This window comes from Gigantopelta aegis, chromosome 3 (genome assembly GCF_016097555.1).
Source record: "Gigantopelta aegis isolate Gae_Host chromosome 3, Gae_host_genome, whole genome shotgun sequence".
In the NCBI taxonomy this organism is placed as follows: domain Eukaryota; kingdom Metazoa; phylum Mollusca; class Gastropoda; order Neomphalida; family Peltospiridae; genus Gigantopelta; species Gigantopelta aegis.
The window spans coordinates 22532849-22554331 of NC_054701.1; the positions used below are offsets into that span (position 1 = coordinate 22532849).

General features: G+C 40.1%; 1 protein-coding gene across 2 annotated transcripts in view; it reads left to right on the forward strand.

Annotated features, from left to right (window-relative positions):
- Positions 1-20381, forward strand: part of LOC121367705 (piwi-like protein 1) — a 60373-nt gene extending 39992 nt beyond the window's left edge. Inside the window, exons 12-19 of one of the 2 annotated variants that reach the window (XM_041492033.1) lie at positions 7340-7527; positions 8696-8847; positions 11935-12059; positions 13039-13213; positions 16373-16529; positions 18098-18223; positions 19234-19381; positions 20032-20381. In XM_041492033.1, coding sequence (XP_041347967.1) covers positions 7340-7527; positions 8696-8847; positions 11935-12059; positions 13039-13213; positions 16373-16529; positions 18098-18223; positions 19234-19381; positions 20032-20148 — 1188 coding nt within the window. In that variant the 3' untranslated portion in view covers positions 20149-20381. Of the gene's footprint in view, positions 1-7339; positions 7528-8695; positions 8848-11934; positions 12060-13038; positions 13214-13847; positions 14025-16372; positions 16530-18097; positions 18224-19233; positions 19382-20031 lie in introns of those variants that run through there. The other variant, XM_041492032.1, reaches the window with a different exon arrangement.
- Positions 20382-21483: the final 1102 nt, after the last annotated feature.

Genomic DNA, 21483 nt, shown 5'->3' on the forward strand with positions numbered 1-21483 from the left:
TATATATATTCAGCTGAGTTCTTTTCAACGTGCAGATAAAATGTGTAAGCGTTGTTATTATTATGAAATCATTACACTGTGCATGATATGAAATATTAACACCAACCAGCCAGGAGGTTAAAATATATATTCAAATATGTCTCAGTGTAACATCAAATATGCTTGAAATATAGTTTAGGTCTCACTACACAGATCACTTCCGGGTGAGAGTTCATTCATCATGGTCCACTATAGTTCCTAATTCTGACGCAAGTTGTGGTTCACATATTCACTTCTAGGAAGTGGTGAAGAATTAGAACAATATGTATGTGTAATGGTAAGTCTTCTGGCTGTATTTTGCCCATGTTATTTTGTAATATTGTGCATTGACCTTTTGGGACATGAGTGTATAGCGTAAGAGACAGCCGGAGTGAATCAGTTAATGAACCACCTGTTCGGACCGGTATTACAGCCAGATGCGGTCAAATAGCAAAAAACTGAGACGGAAGTGTTCTCAATTTTGGAGTGAAAATAAATGCTTATATACTGAATAAAAAATAAGAAACTTCCGCTAACTTTGCTTGAACATAACTTGATGAAACCAAACCGGGGGAATAATTGTTATATATGCGTTTAAAGAGTGTTCCATGATGCATCGTTTGGTGCAAAAATCATGGCCATAGGTTAACAGAAACTGGGAGACATTTTGACTAAGTGTGGTAGGCGTTAAAAAAAACCCACCCACTTAATAACGGGTATGACCACCTCTTGAATTGATCACTGCAGTGCATCGCAGGCGCATAGAATTGACTAAAGTGTTGATTTCTGCCTGTGGAATATTGTTCCATTCCTGAATGAGCGCTTGACGAAGTTCGTTGACGTTGGCGGGTGGGTTGGGACGACGCCTCAATCGTCTGTCCAGACTATCCCAGACATGCTAGATGGGGTTGAGATCAGGACTTTTAGCGGGCCAGTCATCAATGAAATCAATGTTATTTGTCCTAAGAAAATTTACAGTGTCTCTAGCTGTATGAGAGGTGGCATTATCATGCTGAAAAATTGAGATGTTGGCGTTGTTATGGAACAGAGGAATGACGTGATGAGCGAGAATGGCATCGCGGTAACGTTGAGCATTTAAATTGCCATCAATGACGACTAGTGGTGAACGATAACCATGGGCAGTGGCTGCCCAGACCATGACAGAATCCCCACCCCCGAAACGATCTCGTTCAAGAACACAACAGTCAGCATAGCGTTCATTTCTCCTACGGTAGACGCGCACCACGTTGTAAAGAAAATCTGGATTCATCCGAAAAAAGAACGGTATTCCAGCGTCGCCGTAGTGCGTACACGTTCCCAATTAAGACGATTTAGACGATGACGTTGCGTTAAAACGCATCCGACGTAAGGAAGTCGTGCATGTAAACCGTTCTCCCGCAGACGATTACGAACAGTTTACCCACTGATTCGGTTATTATGAAGCCCAGGTGTGTTAGCAGCAGTAGCAGTGGCAGTTTGGAATCGATTGCGCAAATGCGTGTTCATGATATAGCGGTCTTGACCACGCGTTGTAACACGCGGACGTCCACGACATGGCAAGTCGTTGGTGCTTCCTGTCGTTCGAAATTTTACGCGAAGATTTCGTATCGCTCGACTAGAACTCCCAACATGCCTTGCAACGTCTTCTGTCGACATGCCAGCATCAAGCATGCCAATCGCCCGTTCGCGTAAATTATTGGGTATTCTTGGCATACTGAAAATGCTACAATGTGAAAAACGTTAATTGTTTTACAAATTTTGAAGCGTTTTCGTTCACTTGACAACAATGTCAGTAAGACAAGTAAAACAAATTGACCGAATACTACACGGGACATGTCGAACCATGCATGCACGTGCAAATTGAATTTCACGTTGTCGACGATTAACAGTGCAAAAATAATCGATAAAATTCATGAATCCTAATAATACAGCTCAAGGCTAATACTACCTATATAATTTCATTACACAATGAATTCTTTAACACAACAAATACTATATGTACAAATCGGAAGTTTCTTTTTTTGTTCAGTATATAATGTATGTTCGCAATGGTGTATGTTGTTAGTGCCAACGAGAACCCGTTCTATTGGCAATCTTCATTTGAAGTTGGGCAATTTAATATGGGTTTCAATGGCAGATGACATCTGTGTAGTGAGACCTTAGTTGTAGAGATTCCGCCTGTATACTGATGGGTCGTGGGATCGACACCCGCGATGGGTCCGCTTTTTATCTAGTCCCAGTCAGTGCCCATCATCAAACCCGATAACTAATATTCATAGAGTTCGATGGGTTAACCACCGAGGTTTGTCACGTCATCCCAATAGGCTAGGTCAGGTCAGTTTGTAGTAGTACCACCTACCAGGGCCTTTGTTACACCAGTTGTGAAGTCAGTCGCAAAAAAGATACTGGATGTTTTGATTGTAAATAACTGTCTTACAAATCACCCTTTTCATCCTTCAGTAGGGATGGTTTCAGATTTAATTAAATAAAAACGAATTTTTGATAATATTTGCATTTGTTCGTGTAGTCGGTCGCTTATGTACAATTTATTTTTCTCTCCCACCCACCCCCTTTTGTTGTTTTGTTGACACATCCGTGGGTGACCTTTCAATCGGTTCTCATGAGTGGACTATCTATTTGTAACACGTTTAAACGGGTGCATAGAAAAGCATGCTGCAGATGCCTGGGTGTGACCTTTTCGGGGAAGGTATAAATAGTAACAGTAAATAGTGACTGTAACCAAAAGCCTCATCCACAAAGAAAGGAAGTTAATCATGTTACTGGCAGCCAATCCATAGGGGTATGGGCTCACATTTGGGGGGGGGGGGGGGGGGGGCAGGCTGGCTGTTGCCCGAATTAAACGAAAATGCCCGAATCTGAATAGCCACATTTATTCATATTACCATTACTGCCAAACAACTATATAGGGTTGCAAACGAATCACTATGCATTTTTATATGGATTACAACTAATTTTGAGGGTAGAATGTTGGAAATACATGGTTAGCACATTTTGCCCGAATATCTGTATTATAATTGCAACACCCCCCCCCCCCCCCCCCCCCCCCCCCCCCCGCCGCCATAAGGGCGGGACGTAGCCCAGTGGGAAAACGCTCGCTTGATACACGGTCGGTTTAGGATCGATCCGCGTCGGTGGGCCTATTTCTCGCTGTAGCCAGTGCACCACGACTGGTATATCAAAGGCTGTGGTATATGCTATCCTGTATGTAGGATGGTGCATATAGAAGATCCTTTGCTACTAATGGAGAAAAAAAATGGGAAGCTGTATCGGGTTTCATCTCGATGTCTGTATCAAAATGAATATATGTTTGACATCCAATAGCTGATGATTAATAAACCAATGTGCTATAGTGGTGTCGTTAAACAAAACAAACTTTCACCATATTACATCTCTGTATTCTATATAGGCATATCTAATCTAGCAGTGAATTAAATTGGGTCTCAGATACTGTGTGTTGCCTTGTTTCTTTTCATTAGTATGTATGTGTTATCTTTGACATGTAACGGAGGGGCGGGATTTGGCTCAGTCGGTTGAGTGCTCGCTTGGGGTGCTTGCGTCGCAGGATCGGACCACCTCGGTATATCCATTCAGCTGATTAGGTTTTTCTCGTTCCAACCAATGCACCACGACTGGACAAAGGCCGTGGTATGTGCCTGTGAGAAAGTACATGTAAAAGATCCCTTGCTACTAATGGACAAATGTAGCGACTTTCCTCTGATGAGTACAAGTCAGAATTACCAAATGTTTGACATCCAATAGCCAATGATTAATTATATTCTGAGATATTTGAGTATATTTACAACTTCGATACAATTTAGAGAATGATTTGTATATTTACAACTATAAATGTACCATTTCACTATTAAAAATAGATGGTTTAATATATACTTAAGTGTGGAATTCCAAGTAGTATAACACAGATATCTAAATTCAAGGTATTACCAATATTGATCTGAAACCAGTTTTTAAAGTTTACCCACAACTGTCTTGTGTGGCATTCAAGTAAGTATTCGCAGTTAATATACGGTGTATAAGTCTGAACTGAAATGGTTTATTAATCATCGCCAATTGGATGTCAAAAATTTGGCAATTTTGACCTGTAGTCATAGAGAGGAAAACCGCTACATTTTGTTTTCATTAGTAGCAAGGGATCTTTTATATGCACCATCACAAAGACAGAGTAGCACATACCACGGCCTTTGTTACACCAGTCGTGGTACACTGGCTGGGACGAGAGATAGCCCAATTAGTGTAGACTGGGATGTACTTTCTGTAGGAATCGGATGCCCAAAGTGAGATAGTTGTTGATTTGAGTTCATTTGGGTATGAACTAAACCAAAAATGTAGGTAATTTTTTTTTAGACACCTGTAAGGCCCAAAATCCAAGATGGCCGCCGTCACTCATGGAAAATACAGAAAATGGCATATCTCTGGAACTACTTGACCAACTTCAATGATGTTAGACTCTATTGTAGGGTTTTCAAACATGCCTGATAATCTGGAACATGTTTCAGGTCGATAGTAGGTCAAGGTCATGCAAGAAGGTCATGGTAAAGGTAATTTTTGACTGGTTTCAAGTCGATTGGAGGTCAAAGTCATGCAGTAAGGTCAGAACAAAGGTCAACATATGATGAACATTCAATAAAATCAAATTATAATAATTAGGTCATGTTACAATTTTTTTAATTACAGCATAATACTGGAATACAAACGTACAAACACCAAGGAGGCACATGTATATATATATATATATATATATATATATATATATATATATATATATATATATGTATATATACAGAAGTTCAGGTTCAAGGTCAAAATCTAAACACAAATAAGCAAATAGAAGTAATTACCAATAGTGAGCTCTACACTGCATGTCAGGCAACCTATTTAATTTTGTCCTGAAACACCTACAGGGAGATACACAGACAACACATTGAATAAGATTAAATTTGGGCGAAAATAAATTTTTTAAAGGTTAGATTCTTTAAACATACATATACAACACACCTATCATGGAACATGCCATGTTGAACACTTAGTGAGTTAAATCAGTGGTACACAATCTTCTGATGGTGTCATCCTTGTTCATCCTCCTGCAACAGGCATACATCATCTTCATCTTCATCTATCATCCTGTAGTAAGGAAGGTTGCTGCAATTTGAATTGTGGCATTTGCAGAGAGCAGTGCAGGGGAGGTTGTTCTTCTTGCATGAGCAGTGACCCTTGCAAGATGTCTTGCAACCACATTTGATCAGTTCCAAGACGGCAACTGGTGCTGGTTTGTAAAGACACCGGACTGGGATATACTCGTCCCCGACAACCAAGTAGAGTACACTGCCCATATGGAGTGTCCTCCATAAAGTCAATGTTATCTATAGCAAAGAAAACTGTTATGGCTTTCTTGATGAAGTCTGGAAGACAATATCCACCTGTGTCTTTCATTCGGAGCACCACCGCATGCTCAATACGCTTCGTAATGTTCAGGACATTTTCATACCCTGTACCCAGATACACACTAGAGAGCACACGTAATAGGTTTTTATCACGAACTCGCAGGTGAATGGTCAGGGGCAAGCCAACAGACAGCAGTGTCTCTACACGGCGGATAAACCCTGTATCAACTTTAGGTTTGTGCTTTACCTGCCTGTCAGTGTGACTGTTTTGAACCATGAATTGACAACCAACATCAACACATTTTTAACCTCTGTATCCCGTTTCCCTCCCACATTCTCAGCATAGGGCCCATACAAGAGGTGAGTAAGAAAGAATTGGGTGAGCGGAGGGTTTTTTCAACTACTCAGAGAACTATCACCAGAGACAGTCGACCCATATCTACACTTCAAAAGTTCAGCTCGCATTGTACTTGCTGCCTCTAACAAGCTCTCTAACACAGCATTTGGGGCCTTCATGGTAGCATAGTCAACAGCTTCACCAAGAGATTTGGATAATAGGATCGTTTCACTCTCATTTCGCTGAGGTGGCTGAACAAATGTTATGTTGGGAATTCGATCAGTCAGCAGTTTCTTCAGATACTTTCTCTGATTGTCTCTCAAGTTTTCAATATTGTTTTTCTTGAGGATAGACATATATATATTGTTGATGTCAGCCATTTTCAATACCAATCCAGCATCAGACAATGATGACTTAACACGCATAATAATCTGGACATCTGAAAGTGCCCTCATCATATTAACATGTGCATTGTCTACAGTGTCATTACAACACGCCCTACGAGCATCCTTACTATGGTACCACTTTTTCTGAGCATGGGCATGCCGGCCTCTCTTAGGTGGCTGAGCTGGTGAATGAGAGTCAGAGCGGTCTCTTTTCTTTTTGGCTCTCTCCAGAAGTGCCTTATTTACAGTTTTCTTACGATAATCTGAATGATATCTGACCTTTTCTAGCTCAGACTGTGATAGACTAGAAAGGAACTCTGATAGGGGTCTCAAATTAACTTCCCCTAGGTCTGCCAAGCGTCTTGCATAGTGTAATATATCACATATTTTTTCAATATCAGGGTCAGCAACAAGGTTTTTAGAGTCACTGTTACACACGACACATCGACGTGGTGTTGCCAAAGTTTCAGACATGTTGGATTTCTGTATGTTGTCTTGATGTTTTGACCATGAGGACTTCAACTTGACTTGATGGAATCAAGGACCTGAAACAGATAATAAAATGGCGCTATTAAAGTGACATGCTTCTCAATGTCTAAATTGGTTACTGTGTACAATAAAAGTGGTTCAAACCCTAATTTTTGTGCGAAATTTCCCAATCCCATAAATACACACACGCATATTTCTGCACTGAGAGTGTCAAAAATTACCTTTACCTTGACCTTCTTGCATGACCTTGACCTACTATCGACCTGAAACATATTCCAGATTATCAGGCATGTTTGAAAACCCTACAATAGAGTCTAACATCATTGAAGTTGGTTAAGTAGTTCCAGAGATATGCCATTTTCTGTATTTTCCATGAGTGACGGCGGCCATCTTGGATTTTGGGCCTTACAGGTGTCTAAAATTTTTTTTACCTCAGATTTCTGTTTAGTACATACCCAAACGAAGTCAAATCAATCACTATCTCACTTTGGGCATCCGATTCCTACGGGACTGTGAAATCCATACATGGTGGTCTGCACTAAATGGGCCCACCGACGGGGATCGATCCCAGACCGACCATGCATCAAGCGAGCGCTGTACCACTGTAGCCCAGTTTTATATATACATCATTTTAATTGTTCAAAGAAGTCGTTAAACGCTTATTCTATTTGTTTGTATTAATGAAACAGATAAACTACAGGCAAGAAGATGCCGAATGGTCACGCGACATGCGTGGAAAACAGCTTCTCGTCCCAGTCCGTCTGCAAAACTGGGTGGTTATTGGCACCAGGAGAGACACTGGTTTAGTCACTGATCTGGTTTCAACACTGAACAGAGTCGGTCCACCCATGGGCATGTTCATTGATAAGCCAAGAATGTAAGTCAGTGTTGGTGTCCACCATTTGTAGAAACTTGTTTCTCAATTTATTTGCATTTTAACAATGTTTTGCAGGTTCATTAGACATGTTTCTAACAACTGAAAAGAACAGGGTCATACCTAGGCCCTGTTCCACGAAGCGATCTTAGCCCTAAGATCACCTTAAGTGTATAACGATTATATACACTTAAGGTGATCTTAGCGCTAAGATCGCTTCGTGGAACGAGGCCCTGGACTAAAACACCTAGAAGCAGTTTTTAAAAAAAAAAAAGGAAATTAAGGCACAGTAGTATTGGGTCTCCTCCTACTAAACCAAAAGAAGACTTTAAAACCAAATTATTTTTCTTATATTTCAATATGTAAAACACAGTGTAAAGAGCTATGTGGGAAATACAGCACAATACAATACACATATCAAGGGCAGCTATTTTAAAATTTTGCATAGAAATCAAAATGTTTTTAAAACGTTTTCCAGTAGTGCAAGAGCACATCTCTGGAGACGATTACATGTTTGTGTTCCTGGGCCCTGTTCCACAACGCAATCTTAGCGCTAAGATCACCTTAGGTGAATAACTATATTATGTACTTAAGGTGATCTTAACTCTAAGATCGCTTCATGGAAGGAGACCCTGGTCGTTTGAAGTGCCCTGAATGGTTACACATGCACACTATTTTCCTACAGGTGCATTTTTAAAATATGCTTTCAAAGACTCAGTTTTATCAAAATTCTGCATGTTTTTATTTGTATATGTGTATTTCATTCTTCTCTACACTGTAATTCTACTATACAGTTTATGAGAATAAAGTCAGTGCCATATCACACGCTAAACGATCACATCCGGACATTGTTTTGAGCTTTTGTGGAAATTAAAACGAGAAATAACACACTGGAATTTTTTTAATATTTTAAGCAAAATACTGTATGTTTCAAACAGAAGGAGCATACATTGGGTGTTTTCTGGGGGTTTTGTTGTTGTTGTTTTTTTTTTTTGGGGGGGGGGGTTGGGGGGGTGTGTGTGTGTTTAAAACCGTATGTCTTTAAGAAACTACAAGCTACTAATTCCAGATTAACTCAGGCGTGTTTGTGAAGTTCTTCATTTGCTGCTAAAATGGTGAAAAATCAAGATTTGGACATTAAATAAAATGTACTGTTCACAATTACTTTCAGTGTCGAATTGCCTAATGACAGAAACGATAGCTACATTGCAGCTCTGAGGGAGAATATTTCACCAAATGTACAGATGGTTCTCTGCGTTTGCCCGTCAAGCAAGAAGGACCGATATGACGCCATCAAGAAGACGTGTTGTATTGATCACCCAAGTAAGTGTGAGCTTTTTCTGCCATCTCTTCGTTTTTGACCATCAAGGAACATTGCGTCCAGTGGCATTATTAGTTATAGTATGGTAATCGACTTCATAAGCGTACGAGACTGGGAGGGGCAAATAATTAAATTCGGGCAAAAAAGATTGAGATATTCAGGCAAAATGAGCTTGCCTGAAACCTTTTCACCATGTATTTCCATCATTCTACCCACAATATTTGTTGTAATCCGTGTAAAAAGAAATGTGTAATGATTAGTTTGCAACCCTGTTTGGCAGTAATGATAATATTATTAATAAATGTCGTTATCCAGATTCGGGCATTTTCGTTTAATTCGGGCAAACATCAGTCTGCCCCCACCCATGCAAAAATGGGAGCCTGTATGACTTTTATGCCATTCTCAATAAATGTCCGTACTAGAATTATGATACATCATGTTACTGCAATATTAACGTACGTCTTGTCACTGCAAGAAGAGAAGTGTTCTTTACTATTATCCTTATACAATAACTGGTCTACAGGCTGGTAGGTGCTGGTTCGGATCCCAGTCGAGGCATGGGATTTTTAATCCAGATACTGACTCCAAACCCTGAGTGAGTGCTCCGCAAGGCTCAATGGGTAGGTGTAAACCACTTGCACCGACCAGTGATCCATAACTGGTTCAACAAAGGCCATGGTTTGTGCTATCCTGCCTGTGGGAAGCGCAAATAAAAGATCCCTTGCTGCTAATCGGAAAGAGTAGCCCATGTAATGGCGACAGCGGGTTTCCTCTCAAAATCTGTGTGGTCCTTAACCATATGTCTGACGCCATATAACCGTAAATAAAATGTGTTGAGTGCGTCGTTAAATAAAACATTTCATTCTTTCTTTCCTTATACAATAATGTGTACAAAAATGTGTAATAAAACTGAGTGTATATTGACAGGATTCGAAGCTACTGCACAAATTCGCATGACACTTGACAAATTATAAGTCACGAAAATAAGAATTATCTATTTATTTCCTATAATCGTTACTTGGGACCAGTTTTGCTTTTGTTTATCAGCCGTAGAGCTATTTCAGTTTTGTAATTTGTAATTGGTAATAATGTTTTGTTCGTTCAGCATCACTTATCGAAGGGGTGACGCTCTAAGTGGCTAACCGGACCACATGACCTTCTAGCATAGGTGTGGTACGAATGAATGAATGAAATAATTTTTAACGACACCCCAGCACGAAAAATATATCGGCCACCGGGCGTCAAACTATGGCAATGCAAACAAATTAAGTGATGATCAACATCAATATAAAAATTCAAAATTTAAATGAAAACACAGTGTAAAGAACCGCGCAATATCACAGATAGATACTGACGTTTATTCAAAATTTTAATTGTATCTCGAAGAAAACAAGGGGATTTGTGCAGTATTGGCCATTCTCAAAGAGAATGTAACACCCCTGCACCATGGTGAGGTTACAGCACGTGCAGGGGAGGTGTAGTACGATGATCATGGTCTGACCCGTCCCGCTACAAATAGATCACCCGAGTCTGTTTGGTGACCGGCCTCGGTGACGCAGTGGTTAAGCCATTGGACTACAGGCTGGTAGGTACGGGGTTCGCAACCCCGGTACCGACTCCAACCCAGAGGGTGTTCTTAAGGGCTCAGTGGGTAGGTGTAAGGCCACTACACCCTCTTCTTTCTCACTAACCACTAACTAGCAACTGACCCACTGTCCTGGACAGACAGCCCAGATACCCAGAACCTTAATTGGGTATAAGCACGAACATAAGTTAAAATGAAATGTTTGGTGTTTGGATTCGGACATTGAACAGCTAGTGTTAAAACCTGCTTGACTGCTTACAGGAAGGTGTGTAAAGAAAATGTAAATTGTAACTTAAGCAGTGGCGTAGACAGGATTTTGTATTGGGGGGGGGGGGGGGGGGGGGGCACATGTGTAGTGGGATATGACACAGGAACTTTTTTAATGTTATTAATAAGCGAAAAGGTAAACATCCCCCCCCCCCCCCCCCCCCCCGGCTACTCCACTGAACTTAAGCAATATAACTAATAATATTTTAATAAAGATTTAAGACAATTCGTTTTTATTTCTTTTAAACTAAAATCATGCCCAGCGAATGATGGAAGGAGTGTTTGTCAGAGATTTGTTTGAATTCGAAACATCCGGTTGAGAGGCCTAAACTTCTTATGGTAACCCCCATCCACTGGTCGATGCGCGGTCGGTCTAGGATCGATCCCCGTCGGTGGGCCCATTGGGCTATTTCTCTTTCTAGCCAGTGCACCACGACTGGTATATCAAAGGCCGTGGTATGTACTACACTGTCTATGGGATGGTGCATATACAAGATCCCTTGCTGCTGATCGAAAAAGAGTAGCCCATGAAGTGGCGACAGTGGGTTTCCTCTCTCAATATATGGGTGGTCCTTAACCATAAGTCTGACGCCATATAACCGTAAAATAAACTGTGTTGAGTATATCGAATAAAACATTTCCTTCTTTCCCATACACTGGACAAACACATTTGTTTGCCCTCTTCTGGGTGGGGTGGGAAAGTAGCGCAGTGGTAAAGTGATCGCCTGATGCGCGGTCGGTCAAGGATCGATCTCCATTAGGCTGTTTCTCTGTGTATCAATGGATGTGGCATGTACTATCCTGTATATGGGATGCTGCATATAAATTGCTGTTGATCAGAAAGAGTAGCCAACTAAGTGGCTGCAGCAGGTTTCCCCTCTAATTATATGTGTGGTCCTTAACCATATGTCCGTGCCATAAAAACGTAATTAACATAAGCTGAGTGTGTCATTAAATAAAACATTCCTTCCTTCTGTCTTCTTCTGAGTTTGCCTATGGGGCAGTCTTTCCTTGTACCTTTGCTGGGTGGATTGCAGTTACATGTATATGAATAATATTACTATATACTGCACACATTGTTCATTTCTTCTGTGTGAGATGGTACAAGGAAAGGAACCATTGCTCCTAGAGGGTTTCACCTCTAAGACGATACCTCAAAAATAGCAAATGTTTGACATCCAATAAATCAATGTGCTATAGTGGTGTCGTTAAACAAAACAAACATGTTCCGTTTCAGTACCCAGCCAAGTCGTTCTGACCAGGACCATTTCCAAGAAGCAGATGTTGATGAGTGTAGCCACAAAGATAGCTATTCAGCTGAACTGCAAGCTCGGGGGAGAGGTTTGGGCAGTAGAAATTCCGGTAAGCAGCAGTGGCATGATTCTGCGACAGATTAATTTTACAGTTACAACTTTCTTACTGTAATCCAGTGTCTGAGATAATTGTTGACTGATGAATGATTCGTAATCTTAACCTTGCATATGACACATGAAGGGTCCTAGGGAATGCCTATGATGTCCAAACAGATAGTCAGTATTATAACGGTCGTGCGTGGTAAGATTACAATGACCCACTAAATCAAATACCTATAATTATGGTAGGCCGTTAAAAGTTGTTGGTAAATTTTGCTTTTTAGGTATAAATATTCCACGATAGGAGAGTTCTAAACTTTAAAATAAAACAAATATCACCTTACCAAAACATATGACATTACAGGTTATTCCCGTTGACCCTTAAAAAAACATTTCAGAGTGCGAGTGCAAATACATTTTACATGCTCATATACCACTAGAGTTTCGAGCATGTCCGTCCCGGGGCCTGGTTCTGGATAGCCAGACAGAAACATTTTAGAAACATGAATGATTCATGATGACATAGACAATCCACGAATTGTGAATGATTATTATATTTATATTGATATCTCAAAGACAATTGTAGAATCATTACTTTAGTAGTCAGAGCTATGGATATGCAAGACCGTATCTACTCTCTCCCCCCCCCCCCCCCCCCCCCCCCCAAAAAAAATGGCAAGGGGGAGATCTCCAGAATCAAGGTACAGTAAAAAGTATCTTTTCCAGTTAGACAGTGTAAATGACAAAACGTGTCTCAACAGAGATAAAAGGATATTGGCACGGATCGCTGTCAGGTGCTACGTCTACATGAGGACTGCCACTACACTACATAGTTAAAGGAAACATATTCATATTTTTGTAGGCATATGTGACTTTCCCCATCCTATCCCTGTAGCCCTGATATTACAAAATACATAATTTCATATCCATATATCTGATTTATAATCTGAGCCATCGGTTTACTCACAATAGTATTACTTCTGCTCCAGCTCCAACACACAATGGTCATAGGCATAGATACGTATCACGATTCGTCGTCCAAGGGTCGTTCTGTTGGCGGTGTCGTGTGCAGTGTAAACCGACTGATGACCAGATACTACAGCAAAGTGACGTTTCAGCACAATCACCAAGAGCTCATAGACGGCCTGGAGCCAGCAATCATCGGTTAGTATACTATCTGACCATCGGTAAGGCACAACTTCCATTTGTCCCTTATCCATAATCCATAGTCCATAATGCAGAGTGTACGGAAACACATGTATACATGGAATCTACTCAACCCATTTGTGAAGAAAGTGATTGTTACGGATCCTAGCCGGGGTGGGGTGGGGGTGGGGGGGGGTGGGCAACTGAGTAGTTAATAGTCTAAAACTCCTTAAACAGTTAAGAAGAGAATTTTCTTTAAGTTTTTATAATGCTTTCCGGATTTTTTTCGGAAACGCTAGCTACGGCCCTGCGGATTGCGCATTTAGGATGATGTATACACAGACGGATACAGATTGTCGACAAATGGAATTTGCCCCAAAGGCACAAATTTTGTCTGTCCGTAATCTGTGTGCAAATGCGCATACATAACGTTCCGCAATGCGTAATTCGTTAACAGTCATTTTCCATAGACTGAGTAGATTCGATATATGCGCCTCCGTATGCGTGTGCAGATACGTCTGCATATACGATCACTCCATGGATTATGTGTACATATATGCATAGCAATGACGGACAAATGGAGCAGAAACCCCAGCAGGTTGTCACATACTGTAGTTAGATATACCATATTGCTTAAATAAATCTTTTGCAGGAGGACTTCGTCAGTTCCACGCTGTGAATGGAGTTCTGCCAGAGAAGATCATAGTCTACAGAGATGGTGTGGGAGATGGACAGCTGCCTGCTGTGTTTGAACACGAAGTACCACAGATGATCCAGGCTATGAAGAAGTGTAGAGGCCACAGAGGCCATAAAGCACCCTAGCTTGATTAGATTTGTGGCGCTATCCACGGATTGGAAACGTTGCTTTTCTAAATAACCAACATAATCATTTACGGCTTTACCCTTAGGTCTACTACAGTGATGAATTAACCGCACCCCACCATCTGACTTTGGTATAACTCCTAGAGGACTCACTATAATAGGTTTTTTATCAACCACTATGTAGTTACCATTTAATATTTCTTCCTGCACCTTTTTTGAAGCTTTTTTAAATAGAGGGCTATGTGGTCGTGCAGACTGGTGATTATCCATTTCGGTAGGAGTGGGGTTAGATTCTTTGTCGATAATATCAAAACCATTTTGGATGCCATTCAAAATGAATTCCTTATCAAAATTGGTATAATCTAACTCTTTCACCCAAGCTGCCAGGTTTAAGCCACAAGAAGGTTTTACTGGTAGTTTTTTGATTCCGAGTGCAATGGGCCCGAGTGTGATTTAAAACAGCCTGGCACATTACAAACATGTTCATATTTGCACCCATTAAGGAAACACCCTGTTCTTGAATTAAATTTCCTACAAATGATCTTGCCTTCTCCTGAGTGTGTAGCAAAATATTGCCTCAGCCTGTTTGGTGTGTGCTTGTGCCACCTGTCTTAGCCTGAGAAACACTGTTGATAGGTGGCCTACTGTGGTACCCCATCTAAACCCATGTAAGTTCTGCAAGCGCCGGTATTCTCTATCATACATGTATACAGAAACAATATCATGTGTACTGATCAGGCTATACACATGGGAAGTATATGATAGATAGTCAAATATCTGAGTCATGGGTAGTGTTCCTTCCTGTACTAGCCTATGCAATATTGCTATATTTGCCCCTGACCACTGGCTAAGAGTGATATTTTCTAGTCTAGGTTTTTTGCTACCCGATCTACAAATAAGTTCAAATTCCTCGTTAGTGGATACTACTCTTTCCGACACAGTGGGTGTACCTGTAATAAAATCTATAATCTCATAGTGATTAGACTTTGGGGCACTAAGGGATTTTAAATAAACCTGTGGGTCCTGCCAGGACAACATACCTGTAACGATGTTATCAGCCGGTGTTGCTTGCACGGTCCCATGTAACGCATGTTTTGCCATCTGGTGACTCTCCAATTGCTGTAAAAGCTGCTGAACAAATCCATTGGTGTTGTCTGCAGACGACTCCTGGTGAACAGGTGGTTCTGTTTCTTGATGAACGTGGTCTTCAGCTGCCCGCCCTTGGGCCCCTTCTGGGTTTTTGCTTGCTGCACCCGGGCCCGGCACTGTATTTGTATTACCATTTTCGTTTTGCAGTGTGTTTGTAATACTTTTTATTAAAAGTTTTTGTTGGCCTATTGGCAATTTTGTCTTTTTTAAATCCTCCATCTCCAAACAGGACAGGGCCTCGATCGAAGTAAACCCCAAACCAAATACAATTTCTATTGTGTCCATAGAAATCTTCTTGGTTGCGGCCCAACTCCGCACGTAACATTCCTCCGCCAACATTTGCTCCGAATCGGCCATCTTGACCCTTTACAGTTGAAGTTTACACAACTGTGTATTAGTCTTTCACTTATGAGTGGCGGCTTGGCGATTTTACGTCACACAAAGGTTCTATAGCGTCACAGAAGTAGCATGACGAACACATCGCACTGCAGTCCAGGGACACAGAAAAAAGTGCCTGTTGTAGCGATTCCGAATTTCCCATGATGTTGAAAAGCCGCTCAACCTCGGATCCCTGGAATATGTACCAATCCGACACCATAAAAAACACTCGAACTTGCTTTTCCATTGAAAGAAAATTATCTATTTCTTTTTCGTTTTTCCTCTTTTTCTATTCCTGTATTTCAAACGTAGAATACTCCTCAAATTTGTTTTGTATAGAAAAAGTTAATTTTACGCTGCTGTGTTTGGAAATTCAAATGGAAGTGACTATCCCAAAGACCCGCATATATTTCCAAACACAGACTGCTATCTGATTCGTCAAATCCCTGGTTATTTTCCCCTCTTGTGGAAAGACAGAGACGTGCCGAATGCCTCCCAACATCAGTCAGTGCGCCGCTATTGGTCAGCCAGTATTAGCTGACCTCTAGCTTGACTGGTCCCTAATACACAGCGGAAACCTTTCCTTAAAATTTCCGCTAGCTTCCTACAGTCATACGAGGCGCCGTCATTGGTCAATCGCTGTCAGCTGACCTCTCGCTGCCTGTCTAACATTGCCTTAGGAAACATAGCCCGAAGGCCCTATTACACTGGTTACCGATGGAAAACAATTGAGCGATATTTTTATAATGCAATGAAAACCTGGCAAGTTTAAAACCCTGCTATTAATAACATATTATATGCAATAATACTTACATAAATCTTTTGCAGGAGGACTTCGTCAGTTCCACGCTGTGAATGGAGTTCTGCCAGAGAAGATCATAGTCTACAGAGATGGTGTGGGAGATGGACAGCTGCCTGCTGTGTTTGAACACGAAGTACCACAGATGATCCAGGCTATGAAGAAATGTGGAGGCCACGGATACGAGTACGTTATATTTAATAAATATACAGAACTTCACAAACGTTGTTTTCGCATCCTATTTATTGCACGAGTTTATTTTGCGCAATAATATATAACACGAGACTGCGTACCGGTGGAATGGTATGTTCTTTAGCAAAATAAACGAGTGCAATAAATAGGAAGCGAAAACAACGTGTGTGAAGTTCTGTATTTATTACATACCTTCTTTTATGTTTTACAAAAACGGTTTTTAATTTAACGTCATAACAACACTTTGTTAAATCTATGATCAAAACTCCTTTCAGGGATTTGCTTAACGTTAAGAATCATACTCTGCGGCAGCCTTGTGTAATGTTTCAAATACAATGTGACATAATTTGTAAATCATATATGACGTCAGTAAATAAAAGGCGCTAACTGCAGTAAAAATAAAAAGGGAATTCCCCATTTAAAAGTTCCGGTCCATATTGCACATATGTGTAATACAAAAGAAATTTATTACACGGTTTGAAAATGTCTTTATCACTACAGTAAGATTGAATAGGTATGTAATAAATATATAGAACTTCATATACGTTGTTTTTGCTTCTTATTTATTGCGTAGCGGCCGAGTGGTATGTTTTTGCGCAAAATAAGCAAGTGCAATAAATAGGAAGCGAAAACAACGTATGTGATATTCTGTATTCTGTATAAAACGGTTTCTAATTTAATAAATCTATTAATCAATTCTCGTTTCATGGATTTACTTAACATTATGAATCATACTGTGTGGCAATCTTGTGTAATGTTTCAAATACAAGGTAACGTAATTTGTAAATCATACATGACGTCAGTAACAAAAAGGCGCTTACGTCAGTAAAAAATAAAAAGGGAATTTCCCATTTACAAGTTCCGGTCCAGATCGCACATATGTGTGATACAAGATAAATTTATCACACGGCTTGAAAATGCCTTTATCACTATAGTAAGATTGAATAGGTATGTAATAAATGGTCAGCGCGATTGTCCTCTGATCCTACCTGGCTTAAGTCTCACGGTACGGCTAGAGATATGTATGTTCCAGTTATAGAATGTTCCGCAATGTATTTTAATTGCAGCCGAAATGCTGGGTTCCAAGTATTTGTTCAGTTCATATATTATTAGATTTAGGTTTAAGAGTTAGCGTTAGCTTTAAACCTAGTATGATTATTATTTTATATAGTAATCGAATCACATTTTAGTGTTGGTGCTATATAGGTTTTTTAACGCGGAGCCTTGTAAATGGTGTTTCTGTAAAGTGTAACTCGTCGTGCATGCAACGATTTCTGCACATTATGGGTTTCTGGAGTACTTAATGTTCTTCGGTGTAGCATGCGGGAAAACATATTTCAATGTGTACTATTACATCAAGAATGGAAAGATTCAATTTTCAATTGCATTATTATCAAGAATTATTATGATAAATTGTTAAACAAAAATATAAAATTTTCTAGATTTAAAGCCACTTACCTTTAATTTAGTCAAGGTTGTACTTTGTATAATAAGTTATAGTTCAATATATTGATGTTGGTCCAAGCCATTGTACAATAATTATTGGTTAATATTCTTTGTAGCCCAAAGGTGGCAGTTGTCATTGTCAAGAAAAGAATCAATGCTCGTTTCTTTGCTGGTAGTGCTGAGAGATTTACGAATCCCCCACCAGGAACTGTTGTGGATTCAGAAATTACAAAACCAGAGTGGTAGGTAGCATTACTAGCTGACTATCCGCATTCTTGTTTCATGGGCGTCTGCAGACATTATTCCATGGAATGGAAAGTTCGCTCGCTGAGTTTCTAGCTTGCATCCTTGCATTCACTGGCGTCTGGCGTAGGAAGCGGGAGGGGCTGTGGTGGGGGCACAGCTTTTCTTGATCTAGTAGCAGCAGCAATGGTTTATATATATTTATTCACCTTCATACGTCACTGGCATATATTGTAAATAATTTGAGTTTGGTTTAATGTAAGAAGAAAAGTAAAAGTGTTTTGGAATAACACCACCCCACCCCCACCCCCACCCCCCCCCCCAAAAAAAAAATATATATATATATATAATATTTGTGTGCAATTTAGAAAACAGTCGGCTCAGAAATAAATAACTTGTAGTAAATTCCATAGTATGAAAAAAAGGTGTTCACTGTGGGAAGGACTATTATTAAAACATTTCTTTTTATTCCAGAAATATCGCTTTTTTCACATTTAAAAATATATATGTCAATGTAAAAATAATTAAATCTGCATCCTGTTGCTCCATTATGAATGCATATTCAATGACGCGAATAATAGTTTTTTTAATAAAGCGATAATTGCACCACACACCTCAATAGTAAAAATAGCATCTGTTGAAAACCTGGTATTAAGTACATTTACAAAATGTTATTGCAAATGTTATGGCAAGGTTTTACTTGAGACAAATGTAGCATAATTTATAATTCACTAATACCTCGTCTAACCCCCTTGCTTTTACTTTTCAACTCATTCATGGTTTGTTCAGTCTGTTTACCAACCAGTAAAGAATCTTACATAGTTGCTCACCCCTAAATGACACACACACGCACGCACGCATGTACACACGCACGCACGCACGCACGCATTCATAAACCGCAAATGTGCCCGTTTAGTTTAGAGGTTCCCTTTAAATTCTTTGGGATTTTTACTGCCCCACCTTACCCCTAGTTATTTTAGACAGTAGATATTAAACATCATGTTTTCAGGTACGATTTCTTCCTGATAAGTCAAAGTGTGCGCCAGGGAACAGTGACACCAACGCATTACAACATAATCTGGGATAAAACTGGACTGAAGCCAGATCACATGCAGAGACTGGCATACAAACTGACACATCTCTACTACAACTGGCCGGTACGTACATTAGGCAGTTTATTACTATAGTAGGTTCTGAGTATTTTTCATTCATTTTCATAGGTGTCATAAGATGACAGCCACTGGGGACAGGTATTTATTCATTTTTGATGGGTGAGGGTGGATGGATTTGAATACATCTTTTCTGAGTTGGGGCAGTGCCACACCCCCATCCTCACCACATCGAAAAATTTAAGATTTTCTTTCTTAAAAACCCATTGGCTTATCCATGGTAAAAACAATAAAACCAACTGCAAATTAACACTTCCGAAACTGATTTGTTTATGACGTATATGTTAAGCGTGCACGCGCATGTGCTGTAAAATAGGTTTCAGTTGGAAAACTTTTAGATTTTAGATTCCTTTTAATCCTGGGGGTTTGTTTTTGTTTGTTTGGGGTTTTTTGTTGTGTTTTTTTGTCGGTGTTTTGTGGTGGTGTTGGGGCTTTTTTTAAAGAATTTGTAGTAAACCGAAGATTACGTCTGTGTCATTTGAAACCATTTTACCTACAACTCGTTGTTTAAAGGCGTATACAGATCGGTTGAATATGTTTTGAAACAACTCGTTGTCTTACTAGTATTTATTGTCCATGTCTTACCGCATACTTGAAGTATACTGGGATACATTGTTTTTATTAACTGTGTTTTTCAGGGTACAATTCGTGTTCCGGCACCTTGTCAGTATGCACACAAACTTGCCTTCCTCGTTGGCCAGTCACTTCATAAGGAGCCGTCCCCAGCCTTGGCAGACAGACTGTTCTTCTTGTGATTAAGCTTACTGTGTGTGAACAGATATGTAGTTATGTTTTTTAAAATTGGATGTACGATACTATCAAGTGAGTAATCTTATGTTTTCAGCTAGATCAGGGGTAAGGAAGAGAAACGTTTGCTTTTACACCTGCTCATTTGCGATTTGACATAATCTGTGTATAGTTCTGGCCTTGTTTTTGTTCAGCAAATGGAAGTTGTTAGCTTAAAGTCGCAGACCCGATTTTCAACCCTTAAAAATGGACACCAAGTTTATTTAAATCTACAAACCTGCAACATATCTGGCTAAAGTTATATCTAGTAGTGTCGTTAAATCAAACAAACTTTCTTTCTTTCCCACACTCGCCTATACCAAGTATCAAAGCCATAATTTAGGCCTAGATACCCAAAGTACTATACAAAGTATATGGTTTGCTATTATGTATATGTGTGTGTGTGCGTTTGCGTGGTTAATTATGTATAGTCAAACCTGTATTAGTCGGCCACCCAAGGGAGTAAAATTGTGGCCTTTTAAGACAAGTGGCTGCTTTATACGGGTCAGTTTGTTCTATATTATATGATTTGGGAGTACATTAAGGTGGCTATTTAGAATAAATGGCTGCTCAACAGAGGTTTGACTCTTATCTCACTGGGTTGTGCTCGGCAGGGAATCCCTTACCAACTATTCAACCGTTACAACTCGGCACCTTTGGACATTTTCCCCGGAACTAATTTTGTAACTGCATACCATTATCAGTGGGACAAGACTATACCACCAATCACCCACTACACATTAATTAGCTATGTTGTCTTACTCTTAAACATTGTCAATGTAATAAAAACGCGTGGATTGTCAGCTGCATACATGTGGTTGAGTTAAACAGCATCCTTTTTATGGATCGTGGTTAGCCAACAATTTGCGGGCGATTTGGTGCCATAGGTTCGAGTCCCAGCAACGGCATGGGACAATTTGTGAGACCAGAAATGATTTAATTATCCCCTATATGCATGCAACAGTCAATCTCGACATACATACATACCCCTGCGCATGTTGTAACCTCACAGTGGTGCAAGGGTGTAACATTCTCTTTGAGAATGGCCAATACAACACAATTCCCCTTTGGGGGGTACCTCGTTAGCCGTGAGGTGCATCCCGTAATGTTGGATGATGGGATACTGATGGTTGAGTTGGGAACATATCTACGGGCATGTTTTTTGGCAATACACCACTTTGGCCTGGAGTTCAGCTAGACGAGTGGTCAGGGAGGCCCGACCTGATCAATCGGCGGGTCGCCATGCTCAAGAGCAAACAAACATTGTTTATTATATTTGCCAAGAATAACCATTCCGTGAATGA